The sequence below is a fragment of the Fringilla coelebs genome (genome assembly GCF_963513975.1).
Source record: "Fringilla coelebs genome assembly, chromosome: 14".
Taxonomy (NCBI): Eukaryota; Metazoa; Chordata; class Aves; order Passeriformes; family Fringillidae; genus Fringilla; species Fringilla coelebs.
Genome location: NC_140040.1, coordinates 13,690,677 through 13,704,881, shown reverse-complemented (window position 1 = coordinate 13,704,881; position 14,205 = coordinate 13,690,677). Strand labels below are relative to the sequence as shown.

Genomic DNA, 14,205 nt, shown 5'->3' with positions numbered 1-14,205 from the left:
TGAATCCCTTCTTCTCTTCCTCTTCAAAAAACCAAACCTGAATGGGGATTAAAGGTTTAGAGTATTACTCTATTTTGCAAGGACTTACAAGCAGAAGAGAGGTGTTGTAATTGTTTAAGCAGTGCAGGTTACAAGGACTGACTCCTTGGTGAGATGAGTAAGGAGAGAGGATCAGCATGTAACCATGGCTTCACAAAAAGCAACCCAAGTTTTAATAAATGAAAATAAAAGACCCACTAGAGAATGCCACATCATAAGTCAGTACTGAAATACAGATCAAACAGTATTTATTTTTGCTTCATTTTTAGAGTCTATAACAAGGATGTTCAGCAACACTCAAATGCCAATGCCTACCCAAGCACATTGAAACCCTTGGAGTTTGTCCCTCCAACCTCATCAATAAAGTGTCAACAACTATCAGAAAAATAACTAAACAAGTCACACTTCAGATTTGTAAAGAAAAGTAGAGCTTCAACTTTCTCACTTAAACAGGAGAGAAACCTTGCTATAGAGGCAGCTTACCAACCCAACACTGTTCATGCACAACAGTTCCTTAGTTAAGGTCACATTTTTGCTTTGTTCTGGCATTTTTGCCAATTAATAGTAATAGAACTGCAGCTGGAGATTTTAATATCTTCATACTTAAACCAAAGTGCAAACTACTAGAAAAGTAACAAAACCTTCTACATTTATTATGTTTCCAGGTTAAACAATTCTTTTTTTAAACTGGAAACATTTCTCTAGGAAGTGAGGCTGAATCAGACTTTGAATAGGATTCAAAGGCTAAGAGAAAGACACCATTATTTCAAAATTTAATCATTCCCCATTCAAGAGGTTTGTTATCTTTAGACTGAATTCAGATATCCTTGTGTTTTCTTCACAAAAAGGGGACATGGCTGCAGCCTTCCCTGTGCCCATTTAGTAATCTCTCATTTCAGGAAGAGACTTGAATGTGGCACACAATTGTTATCTAACCTTCACCTAGTCTTAAGGCAGCTTCAGCCTCCCTGTGTTTATAAAATATCTATCATCTACATAGTCTCTTCATACACAGACTAGTTAAAGCCACTGGAAAAGTAAGAGTTACAAGGCAAAAGAAATATATTATACACCAACTGCTTTTATTTAATTTCAGAAACCGTTCACAAGATGGTAGAAAAAAAACTTACAACCACTTCTAATTTAGTCTTTCATTGTTCCCAGTCAGCTCTAAACCCATTATGTGCAAAGCCCATTTACCATGCATCTAGATGATAGATACAGGCTATGAAATTCTTGATTCTACTTGTAGCAGCTTATGCAGGTGCAGCCAAATACCAAGCCTCAGGACAAATTGTACACAAACTTTACAATGTAGAATTTGAATTTAAAATATGAAACTTAAAATCTACACAAAACTGGTAAAAATCAAGCACAGATACGAGGACAAACTTAAAACCCATGTGAAAAGGAGTCTTGTCTTCCTTTCAAGTGCTTTATTCTGCTACACAGTCAAAATGAAGATGTAAGCTTGTGGTTAGTTTAAATTACACTCTGTAGATACTATAGACCAATTTAAAAGTTACACATACAGCAATAGATGTCCATTGGTTCATCTGGATTACTTATACAATCCAGCTGGATTGTTGAAAACAAGTCAGGCAAAAATTCAAAGAAAATCCTTGTGCAACTTTTTAGACAAATGTTTACTGGTGGGCACACTGTACCCCAGGTCCATGATGGCTGCTTTCTTCATCAGAACTATCATTATAAGCTTCACGTCTCTGGCCACCACCTGAACCACGAGTAGTATCAAATTCTTGAAGATCTACCTCTTCTGCATCACCAATTACATTGGGAAATTCTGGTCTAGCTGGCAGAAGATCTTCAAGTTCCTGCCCCAAAGAAAGAAATGCATTCAGTATTGCATCTAGAAGACCTAAATAAAGTGACTGGTTTCCCATAACTTTGAGACACCTCTAAGAGCAGGTTTGGCTTGAAAGCCCTGAACTGCAGTCATTTAAAAGCATTTGTATCAACTGGGAGACACCACTTCAAGAAAACCAACAGCTCCACATATCATCAGCCAGAAGTGCAATCAGTAAATACAGTTGCACTCCATAAACTTATCACACAGCAACAGAACTGTTCTCCTCCTGCCCTCATCTGTGTACCATCTGCACAGCTCTTAAATTCCTATTTCAAGGGCTATTTTCAAGTGACACATGCCCCATAAAAAAAGGTTAAAAGAACTTTACTCGCATCTGAATTTAAGCACTGAGAGCAAGCCCATGAGGTACAACATAGGCTCTTTGCACACTATATCAAGTAAGACACCACATTTATGCTTGAACAGCTACTTACTGAAAGCTTTTCTGGGCTAATCCAGTTATTTTCAGGAAACTGAACATCAAATTTAATGTAGAGATCCCCTTTCTCAAAAGGATTGCGATACTGTGGCATTCCTTCCCCTCTGACTACACGAACACAACCTGGAATTCAAAGAGAAATAATCAGCAAAGTGCTACTGCAGAGCCATTCTCTTTCCACACAGCTCTGTTTCCCCAGCCTAGGCTCAGTTAACAGGACAACAAGGGTGGGATTAAGTGCTGAAGAGTCACAAAAGCATAATCAAAGCATTATCTGGTCAAGCCTACCTGGTTCAATTACTTTTCCAGGAGGATATTTAACCACAATCTGACGTCCATCAAGGTGCTTAAATGTGAACTGAAATCCACACAGTGCTTCAACAAGTCCAATCTTGTGTGTCATATGCAAGTCATTCACATCCCGCTGGAACACCTGGGAAACAAAGGAGATATCCTTTCTAGTACTGGAATCACAGCTCCACCAGACTCATTACTGAGAGTCCATTATTATTTATCCTTAAAATTTAGAGCAACAGCCTTTGTATGAAGTGAACCTGATTCTATTAATTCAGATGGCTTAACATGCTTGGGAAGTTTGAGCCTGACCAACTGTCATCTGAAATAAGCCAAACCACACCACACACCAAGGTAAGATTCAAATTAAACCAGGCCAGTACAGCAGCCCCAACTTTCACCCCCAACACCTTCCACACAAGCAACCTATAAACAAAACTGAAAACAGTTTGACACTATTGCACCTGCACTGGAGTATATAAACCACATCATTCTTTTTCAGCTCTTGTCTTCAAGCATATCTGTTTTAGCTCCCTTGACCTACAGCGGGACTTTGATCACTTAGTCCACAGCTGTCAGAAGAGATCTTTAAGCCACATAACTCAGGAACCTTAATCAGAATAAATATTAAAATTTGTCCACTGGCAGAGCCATGAATCCCATCTCAAGAGAAATTTTAAGAACAAAGTCATCTAGTTTTACTCACTAGGACAAAGTACAGACTGGCAGATTAGCAGTCCTTGACACAGCTTTGAAAAGCTTACAAAGTACCTAATTAGCAGATAACTAACATTACAGCCTTAATATATGACTGTAGTTTAAATTTGTACCCCATGCTACTCTGTCACAACAGAAAACTCCTCCTCGAGTGCAACACACAGTTTCTTATCTCACATAGCTTTTAGAATTAAAAAAGGAGCAGTCACCTCAACTCTGCCCCACATGAATTTTAACAGAAGATAAATTGCAATATTTAATTCCAAAATGCAGCGATTCCAGCATACAGTGAGCATAAGTCTTACCAAACCAGTATAAAATAATAATGTTTGTTTTGTTAAGTTAATCAGCAACATCACCATTTTGTGTTACTTCCAGAACCACAGTAGCAGACACAGAAAGCATCATTTGGGGGTTTTATCAGGAGCTCCCTGCCATGTCACAAGACATGGAAAAAAGCCACACTTAGAATTTTGTTAGTGTCACGGGCAAAGCAGACTAAAGTTAACATCCTGAACGGCTCTTCACTGCATGTACTGTATCAAAGGCAGTTGGAGCTTATCTGAGAAGCTACCTCTTGGTAGCATTAGGAGGCACCAGAAGCTGCCAGTCCCCTGGCTAAGGACTTGCCCAGTTTTTTCTGGCTCACCATGAAAGCTGTGTTACACACTATAAATCTATTAAAAGCTATTCCCCATCTCTCCCAGAGCTGCAACTGTATCAATTACTTTAAATGAATGGCCATCTATATAACTTAAATATTAACAACTGGATAAAAGGCATTTAAAAGAAACTCAAAAGCATTACCTCGTTCTCCTTCTCTTGGAGTAAAAGGACAATATCGCCTGGTTCCACTCCGGGAGCCTGATCTGCTTCTCCACTGAATGTAATTCTTTGCCCATGTTTCATGCCTTTATCTACATGGACTTCAAGTATTTTTACCTCTTTGATCACCTTCTTCCCTTCACATTTTTTACAGCGGTCTTTTTCATTAATTACTTCACCTAAATAAAGACAAATTTTGAGTTCAGAGGTTTTGACATAGTTGCATCCAATTCCTAGGAAAAACTATTTGAAAGCAAGCTGAAGAATTTCTGCAACACAAGTAGCGATTTTGATGCTGCTTTATGAATTCCTCACAAGAGGAAATCTAGGCTTCATTTACTTTAGCTGAGAAAGGGGGAAGAAAAAAAAAAAAGTTCCTTGACTGCCTCGTCTCCCAGAATATCCCCACAAGATAGTCCTGAGTAAATGCAGCCAGCAGAACTGTAGATCTTGCATACAAAAACAGGGAAAGAGAGCTGGTCACATCAGATTCACCCCTACAAAGGTAATTACTGTTTCCAGCAAACTGAAGGGTGACAATCCAAAAGGGCTTCAATGCTCTGTTCTACCTCACCTTTATTTTTCCAGTGAGCTCTTGTCTCTATACACAGTAACCAAAGTATTAGGGCACATGGACTGTAAGATTTTGGTACTAAGTACCACAAGCAGATGCCTTTGGCTTAAAATATTAAGCTTCTCACCTTAAACCACCTTTCTGTGAAACAAAGCATAAAATTATGATGAAGTAGAAACTACAAAATATGTAGGTTAGACATATGAAATGTTAAAGACAACATAATTTATGAAACGTTTTGACAAGTCACAAAATACAACTCTTTGTAGCTTGAGTGTTGTGACAAGCAAAATCATCCACAAGGTGATGTTACTACTCTGCCAACTGCAGAATACATAAAAAGAAATCATATGAAGTGCTGAACTTGCTACCCCTAATCAGAACCAATTCAGGCAAAGATATCATCTTAATTTGACAAAGTTGAATTTTTAACTTTAGGTTCCAAATTTTAACCTACGACTGTCCTTGGATATCAGGAAATGCAAAAAGACAAATAGCTCCTAAAATAGCAACATCTTGGTTTTTACTTTAACACAAGAGTAACAGCAGTAAGTAATATTCACACCTAAGTGTTTTTAAAGATGATCAATCCTTACTGCTTGAACTTCTAGGCTGTTTTTCAGTACATTACACACTGTAAATCTTGCTGTGAAATGACTTCTCCATGCTGCCACCAGAATGAGATGCAGCTGACCGGGTAAGAGCAGAAGTGTCCTGGATAAGTTCCTCCTGAGATTTGAGCAGGAGACTGGATCCAAGCAAGCACATTTAGTAGCAGAGCAGAGCCTGGCCTACCTTCTCCATTGCAGTCGGAGCACACGGACTGCATCTGCTGCACCATTCCCGGGGCCAGCTGCCGGATCATGATGCGCACGCCCCGGCCCCGGCAGGCGTTGCACTTCTGAACGGAGCCAGCCTTCCCTCCCTGCCTGCAGCACAAAGCACCAGTTGCATGAAAAGGAAGTTCTTCAGAAAGAAACCAGAAACCCCCTGCAGCAGTAGGTTAGCATGCCTACATACCCAACTGCACTGCCAATTACAGTTAGGTCCTCTGCTCTCCCACCCTTCCCCCACACAAAGCCCCTGAATAGTTCCAGTTCCATCAACAGCATCATTCAAGTTCAACAATTTGCCGGTTGGAAAGCAGGCTCCAGTAAGTCAAATACTGATAAAGATCTGACACAGGAGATCCTTCATTACACTCTCTGCCAACAAAGCAACCAGAGAATTCAAAAATACAAATAAACTTACCCATTACATGCACTACAAAGGACATTCTTGCTAAGCTGTAGTTTAGTTGTCTTTCCATTATACAGATCTTCTAAAGAGACTCTACAAAATAAAGTATTTCTCCTGGGTTATCATTTAACAACTTATTTTCCCCATGTAATTAAAATAATTGCCTAGGACAAATGACAAAACAACCTAGATATTCCTAACAAGACTAAATCTGCTACCAAAATAAGATTTTAAGCACCATTTTGGCTTCACCAAAGAGTTACTGAAAAAAAAATTCCATACATATCAATATACACTTGTAAATCTGAACATAGTTTTAGAGAAAAGCTGTAATTTAATCAGAATAAATCAGATAGGATTGGTTGTGTTTCTCAATAAGAAACAAGCTTATCTCAAGTTTTAGGTGCGATTATACTGTCATAATTAATTAATAATTTTATTCTACCAGGCGGGTGAGAAACAAGCCTCTGTAAACACTCCAGACAATAATACTGCTATTGCATAAATAATAAGAACACATACAGAGTACTTAGTACTGCACTGGGTTTTCCACACAAGAGAGTTTAGTGGGGAGGGGTTAGCATGTGCCCAAGGCCACTTAACTTTTTAGTATTTCTTCTAAAAGGGTTTGTTAGTGGATAGAAACTTCAACTTAGTGTATTGAGTTGTATTAAGAACAGGTTGCCTGGCATCAGTATTTGCAAATAACAACAAAATCAAAGCTCATTAATAATACACCATGGAGTACTAGTTACTAAACAAGCAAGCATGTGAAGCTAAAGAGACTTCATCAAGCAAGTTTGCCAACCACAGGAAAGATGTTGCTTAACTGAAGTTGTTAAAAGGGACCTGCTCAGCAGGCAAAAAGCCAGCCATGACTGCAAGAAGAGATCTCCAAAACACAGATGTGATATTCTTGAATGGCTTTGAATAAATAAACAAAACCAAAGCCACCACACACACTTTTTCATTAATTAGGAGGTTCAACCATAGTTCCAGCTGGCATTGCCCTATGAATTCAAGTCTTTCCAGAGCACCTCCACCTCCACAGACCACAATCTGCCTGGTGAGTAATACTTGGCTGTTGAAGGCTTTTCCAGATTAGAACTACCAAACATAATTAAGGAGCAAAACAAAGAAAATAGTGCATAATTCAAATAACCTGGCAAAGTATTTGGTGATTTCTAAATTAACCAACCAAGGAAAGTAACTCTGGATGACTGGCCCCTGCTCTACACACAACATGCAGCTCTGAAGAGTAGTGCAGAGGATCTCAACTGAGAAGTGTATCAAGAATAGAAACCAGCAGTTTCTACAGTCAGGAAAGCTTCAAAGTACAAGTTGCAGCATCAAGGTACTCACTTGAGTGGATGCACCATATCTTCTCCTCTTCTTCTACCATTGCGACTTCTACTCTGGCCACCCATGAAATTGAACAATCCACCACCAAAGATATGGGAGAAAATATCGTCCATGCCACTGCTCCCACTCCCTTCTCGGAGCCCCTGCTCTCCATACCGATCATACAGCTCACGTTTCTCAGGATTTGACAATACTTCATAGGCAAAGCTTATTTCTTTGAACTAGAAGAGGAAACACAGTCAAAACAGTGCATGATAATTTAGAACTTCAAGGCAACGTTTTGTGAATTTCTCCCCCTGCATGAACACCTATCAATTAAGAAGGTACACAATAAAGCACTTTTCCACCCTCATTTTAACATAACTTATTCTTAGCAAGACTTTAAAGTTAGACTTGGGCTTAATTTTGTTACTTCTTACTATAAAACAAGACATTTTACTGCAAAACTTGGTTGGCTTTGTTCTTTACTAGCATAAGACAGATTTCTTACAAATAAAAAAAAAAAAAATCCAACCAAAAAAAACCCCAAGCACACAACAGTGCAGAAGCCAAAAGGCAGAATATCCAACAGTTACATACTAACAGCAAAGACTTCAACACTTGGGCACTTCAAATACACTAACAATTAAGTAGCTTACTGAAAGCTATATTAATGTGTTTGGCAAATTAGTATCTTTTCATAGTCATCTCTGCTCACCTCTAAGCAGCCATCAGAACTTCATTTTGTTTAAAGATAATCAGCTGAGTCAACTTAATTGATGATTTTAAAATTGCTTTTAGTGTAACAAATCTAATTCAATCTTCCCACATATGTAATTTGGTTTATGCTGCAGCAGTTTTAAGAATCTCTACACATACGTTTCTCCATGTTGGAAAAATTTGAAAAATTGACAATCTTTTTCAAATTCCTACACAGATGCCATGGCCAGATGACATTATCTCAGGAAATGAGCAGCAGTTTTTTCCTCAGCATTACCTTCTCAACTAATTTGAGCCAACTGCTGCATTTTGTCATGAGGTACACTGGCAGATTTTGAGACTGGGGAGAAGCTGACCAGACAATACTCTCTCTCACAGTACTGCTTAACAAACAGCAAGCCCCCAACACCTGTATTCAGTTCCTTAGATGCTACTGTAATAGAAAACTTAAGGTATTTAAAAAAAAAAAATAAAATGAGTCTTTCTTACTTTATCCCCTGCATTTGGATTCTTATCAGGATGGTATTCCTTGGCCAGTTTTCTGTATGCCTAGTTGAAAGAGGTAGAAAATTATTTAAAATTTCCATTAATCAGTTTTTTTCTGAGAAACACAAATAATATCCCCAGGAATAAAGAAAATCCTAATAAAGCAAAGTGTAAATATTATAGTGTTTCAAAGTCACTAATACATCAATATGACCTAAAAACATTTTAATATCATTACATACATACATTAACCAGACTTGCATTCACACACAGCTATGGCACACAATAGCCAGAACTAGTTCTCCTGCTTATCCTCATTAACTTAGAGGGAGAATCCCTTTTGACTTCCATTGAAATGATTTGCTCTTTAGAACCCACTCAAACCCTACACCACAACAGTAAATTTGAACCCTGTTTGTCTTTGCACTCAACCACAGCAGTACAGAAACAACAAAATGGCTGCCTCAGCTTCCCATTCCACCCTACAACCACTCCTCACAACAATCATTTCCTTCCTCCCTACCTATCACTAATGCAAGGGTTCACCTCACTCTGAGCTCAGTGTACGAGTTACATGTGCAGAAATGTACATAGCACTGCCTTTGTTTCATTGCTGTAGATCAGTAGGAGTAAGCACAGCCAAATCCCCAGAAGGGACTTTCCAGATGGCTTTTTTCTGACCAGCACTTCTACATTCTGGACCATCACTGGTTCTTCAGCAGCACTTCATCTGTTCTGCTTACACTTGAGAAGATCAAAGCAAACAACACAGCAGGCAGAGACTTCTCCCACTGGAGCTAATGACAGTAGAAACTTCAACCCTTCCTCTACTCCACCTCAACACCCCTCAGAAGCAATCAGGGAACAGATATTAACAAATTACATTGTATACAGTCTTTTATTTTTCAAATTACACCTATTAAAAAAGCTACAGTGATGCAACAGCAAAAAGTTGAGGTATCAATTCTTGGAGAGGATTTTTCAAACACTTTATTTCTGAATAACTGAGCACCTAAACGAACTCTTTAGAAATACAATATTAAGAGCTTTACACACAAAAGCTTTACAGAAATCATAACTTCTCAACTTCTGAGCAAATTTCCTTTTTCTATATCCATTCAGTTATTTCTCATTACTGATTTTATCTTGAAATACTCTGTACTTTTGCAAGGAATCAAGACATAATAAAGAAGTAGTGAAATAAAAACAATGTTGATATTACAAGCCTAATATTCTAAAGCAGAGTAAGTGTAAAAACCAAAACTCGTACATCTTACTGGAAAAAAAAATCACCCATCAGGAACGAAGCACAATGTTCCACAAACCTGAGTATTCCATGTCATAATAGATGTTCTCCATATATTTTAAGTATCACAACCAAGAAAAAAAGCAAAACACCACTAAAGTGATAACCTAAGTAACATTACCTAATCAGGAAAAAAGGAGCTTGCAATGGTGATATTTAAAAAGAGGAAAAGCCCTCACATCTTTTCTGATAACAGCATTCCAGGCCAGAGCAACACTTACAACTACCCATGGCCCTAAAGGAAGCCATCACTATTTCATCAGAACCAAATCCAGAATCAAGGTCTACACTGGGAACATATATAACTTCAGTAAAAGCTAATTTAGCCACTGTAAAAGCCTGTTCTCTCAGCTCCTTCAGACCAAGATTCATTTTCAATATTTCTATACTATTATAAAGGTTAAAATATCAGATTTTAAAGCACCCATGAAACCTCTCAATGACAATAAGATATACAGAAACTCCTTGGTGTTGCAGACAGTTGGAAAATTTACATTCCAAGATTAGTCTAATATGTGGTAATTAATACTGGGTGGTGCAGGCTATCCTAGCAGAAAACTGCTCTAGTTTTCATTCTTAAAGGACACAGATAGCTTTAAGCGAACTATGTAATAAAATAAGATATTCCGGTGGACAGTGCTGTATTGCTGTATACTAAACACAACCTTCTCACCGCCTGCCCTCCATCTCCAGCACAATTTCAACACTGCAATTGCCTATCCCTGCACAAATTAGGCTGCCGCGTGCATGACGGGTAAGGCGCAGTTGTTGGTGCCAGCACCACCCACCCGCGGAAGCCTCTGCTAGTGAACCGTCTGGTTCATTCTCCTCCCTCACGTGGAAACGGTCATTAAGGCCTCCACCAAAAAAAAAAAAAAAAAAAAGAAAGAAAAAAAGAAAAAAAAAAGAAAAAAAAAAGAAGAAAGAAAAAAAGGAAAAAGAAAAAAAGTGCTTTAAACACTACAGGATGGAATCGCTATAGTGACGACCTGGCTCCAAGTTTTCACCTCCCCTCATTGTTTACCTCGCCTTCCCGCGTTCGGCCTGGGAGGAATCGCATCTATGAGCGAAACCGAATCCTCCCAAGGCCTGCACGTGGGGCAGACAATGGCAGGGGTGAGGCTCGACCCGCAGGGATTCTCACCCCCAAAAAGCCCTTGCGGCCGCGCACGGCGCGGTGCCGCGGGGGCGGGACGAGCCGCGTCCCGCCCGCGCCCGGGCCCGGGCCCCACGCGGGACGCGCCGGGACAGGGACGCGGCGAGCGCGGGCCGGGCCCCGCCGCCCCCTCCTCCCGCCGGGCCCTGGCCCTGCCCGCGGCCTCCCCCGACCGCTCGGCCCCGGGCGCGGCCTACCGGGCACCGCGCCACGCTCGCACCGCGACCTCCGCCCCGTAGCCCGCGGGCTGCCCCCCGCGCCCCGCTCGGCCCCGCTGCCCTCGCCGCCCGCCCGCGGGGCCCTGCCCGGCCGGGCCCACACCCCCCCACCGCCCGACCTCCGCCCCTCCGCCGCACCTTCTTGAGTTCATTGTCGGAGGCGCCGGGCGGCACGCCCAGGATGTCGTAGAGCTTCGTGTCGGCCACGTTGGCCATGGCGGGGCGGCGGCGGGGCCGAGCGGGGCCGGGCGGGCCGAGGGCGGCGCGGGCAGGGCCGAGACCGGCGGCAGGACACGGACACGGACCGGCCGCGACGTCACCGCGCACGCGCTGCGTCACCGCGCCGCGACGCGCGAGGCGCGCGGCCCCGCCCCCGCGGCCCCCCTGACCCAGTTCCGGCGCGGCGCGGCAGGGGGCGCTGTGCGCGGGGCCGTGAGGGCACGGGCGGCCCTGCCCGGCCGGGAGCGGGGCTTGGGCGGCGCTCCGCGAACAGCGGCCTCCGCTGTCCCGCCTGTTGCTGCACAGAGCCAGCGGGCTCGGAGAAGGCCTCTGAGATCGTCCAGTCCCACCTACGACTGAACACTTCCATGTCAACGAGACCTTGGTACTGAGTGCCCTGTCCCGTCTTTTCTTAAACACCCCCAGGGACGGTGGTTCACCGTCCTCCCTGAGCAGCCCGTTCCAGTATCTGTGAAAAAATTGGACCTTATGTCCAAGACTATTCTCTCATCCTGTGACTTACTGCCTGGGAGAAGAGCCTGAACCCCACCTGGCTGCACCCTCCTCTCAGTGAGTTGGAGAGAGTGATAAGTTCACCCCTGAGCTTCCTTTCCTCCAGGCTGAGCCCCCCAGCTCCCTCAGCTGCTCCTCATCAGACCTGTACCCCAGATTCTTCCCCAGCTCCATTGCCCCTTCTCTGGACTCGCTTCAGCACCTCAATGTCCTTCCAGAATTGAGGGGCCCAGAACTGGACAGAGCACTTGAGGTGTGGCCTCACCAGTGCCCAGTACCCTGGGACAATCACTGCCCTGTCCTGCTGGCCACCCTATGCCTGTACAGGCCAGGGGCCATTGGCATTCTTGGCCACCTGGGCACACCTGGCTTATGACAGCCTTTGTTGACAAGCACCTCCAGGTCCTTTTGCACCAGACACTTCCCAGGCACTCTGCCCCAGCCTGGAGTGCTGCAGGGTATTATTGTGGCCAAAGGGTGGGACTGGCATTTGGTCTTGTTGAACCTGAAATGCCAACTTTGGTCTTGGCCTGAAATTTTGAACCTGAAATGCCACTGTCTGTGCACCCATGTCCCCCAAGCCCCCGGCTCCTGCCTCCCCAAGCATGTCACTGAGGTGCATGGGGCACCTGTACACCAAGCTGCTGCCTGCCCTCAGGCACCAGTGGGTTTTGCTTCAGTGACATATTGCTAAGTGGTTAGAAATAGCACTGGTACCCATCCGCTCTGGTTTTGTGCTTTGCTCCACTGCTGGGATCTGAAGCACCAGTAGCTGTGTGAGGCCCAGAGTTACTCAAAAAGTGCACCAACCCCAAAGCCCCAGCTGGGCACCACTCTTTGCAGACAAATAAAAAGCTGGGTTGTGTTTAATGAGATGTTTGTCTCTTAAAGCTGGCCTAGGAGAGCAACTACTAAGCCCTTCCTGGGCTGTAGTCTCTTGGTTGTTACTCCCTTGTTAGGCTGCTGGAAGGCTCTAAGAGCTGTGGCAGTGCATGGCTGAGGGTGATGGTATGGGGTCTGTATAAGGGCAAACCCCAAAAAATGGCTTCTTGCTTTCTGTCTGGGTAAACCCAGGCTGTGCCTCAGAGAGGATGCTCCCTGAGGAAGAGGTGAGCAGGCTGAGGCCTGAGGAGAGGCTGCTGGGAGCAGATTACTGGCCTGACCCGTGAGAGAGAACAGAAAAGGCCCTTTCAAAAGATTGTTGTGCTTGTGGCATAGAGATTTGAATAGGTCCCTTGCCTAAGGGGAGCAGATCTGAGTGCCTGAAGGGTTCTTCCCTCTCTGTCTGTAGGGGTACCCTTCATCTTGACACAGCCTGTGGTTGCACAATCCTGGGGCTGGACTGGGAAGTACTGTCTGCTGGTGGCTTCTCTGCTGCTTATTGGGCGGGTGTTTTTGGGGCCCTACATGCCATCATTGTGTTTATTTGGCCTGTAATGATCTGCTGCAGTACATGATGGTTAATACCTGCCTCTGGGGTTGCAGGCGTGGCAGCAGTCGAGAGCTTCAAAAGAAAATGAAGATGAGTTTTGGAGGGAGTAAAAGAGTGGCAGGGCAGAGAATGGCTGGTGGAAAACAGTCCCATGGACTGTAGTTATTAGTCTGGTTCAGAGATGCACAGAAAGAAAGAAAAGCCCTTGTAAGGAGAGGTATTTTTCTTTGGTGTTTTTGGAGACTGCCTGTACAGCCTTTGGGAATTTCACGGTTTAACTTACAGAGCCAGTAAGGCTTCATTATTTGGTTTACCTGTGCATTACTTTACTTGGCTTCATCTTTTATTTTTGTAAAGTTAAATTCATGTACTCTAAGAACTGTCTGCTGTACATACATGGCTTGGCTTTTTTAGGTTGCACTTGCTGACAGATCGATAGAGAAGATTTTTTTTGTCATACAGATTTTTCTTTTTAGTGGGCAGTCAGGTAGGAAGAAAAGTTAGGAGTGTGTGGAGGATTGCTTCTTTGCCCTACAGTTTAGATTTGTTTTTTTAGGTGTTAAGCAGAATCAGCAGGACTGATATAAGCAGTGTTTAACATATAAGGACTGTTTAGCATACCATAGTGTTTATGTTTTCTTTGCATTAAAAAAAAAAAATAAATTCTAAAGCTCTAAGAAGGTGAGTTGCTCAAACCAGTGAGGTGCCATTCTTATCTATGCCTATGGGGAGGAAGTTCACTGAAAGTATGATTCAGCCCAGACTTACCTGTCCTGGGAGCTGAGTGGCTTCTGAAGGCACCTGGCATCTTGAGGCC

The 14,205-nt window shown here is 43.0% G+C and overlaps 1 protein-coding gene across 1 annotated transcript; it reads right to left on the bottom strand.

Moving 5' to 3' along the window:
* Positions 1-258: 258 nt before the first annotated feature.
* Positions 259-11,540, bottom strand: DNAJA2 (DnaJ heat shock protein family (Hsp40) member A2). Its single transcript, XM_084214917.1, has 9 exons — positions 11,363-11,540; positions 8,548-8,607; positions 7,360-7,580; positions 6,010-6,090; positions 5,554-5,687; positions 4,167-4,363; positions 2,637-2,781; positions 2,344-2,471; positions 259-1,874 (listed from the first exon to the last, which is right to left on the bottom strand). The coding sequence occupies exons 1-9, from the start codon at positions 11,438-11,440 to the stop codon at positions 1,686-1,688; spliced, it is 1,233 nt and encodes a 410-aa protein (XP_084071043.1). The 5' UTR covers positions 11,441-11,540; the 3' UTR covers positions 259-1,685.
* Positions 11,541-14,205: the final 2,665 nt, after the last annotated feature.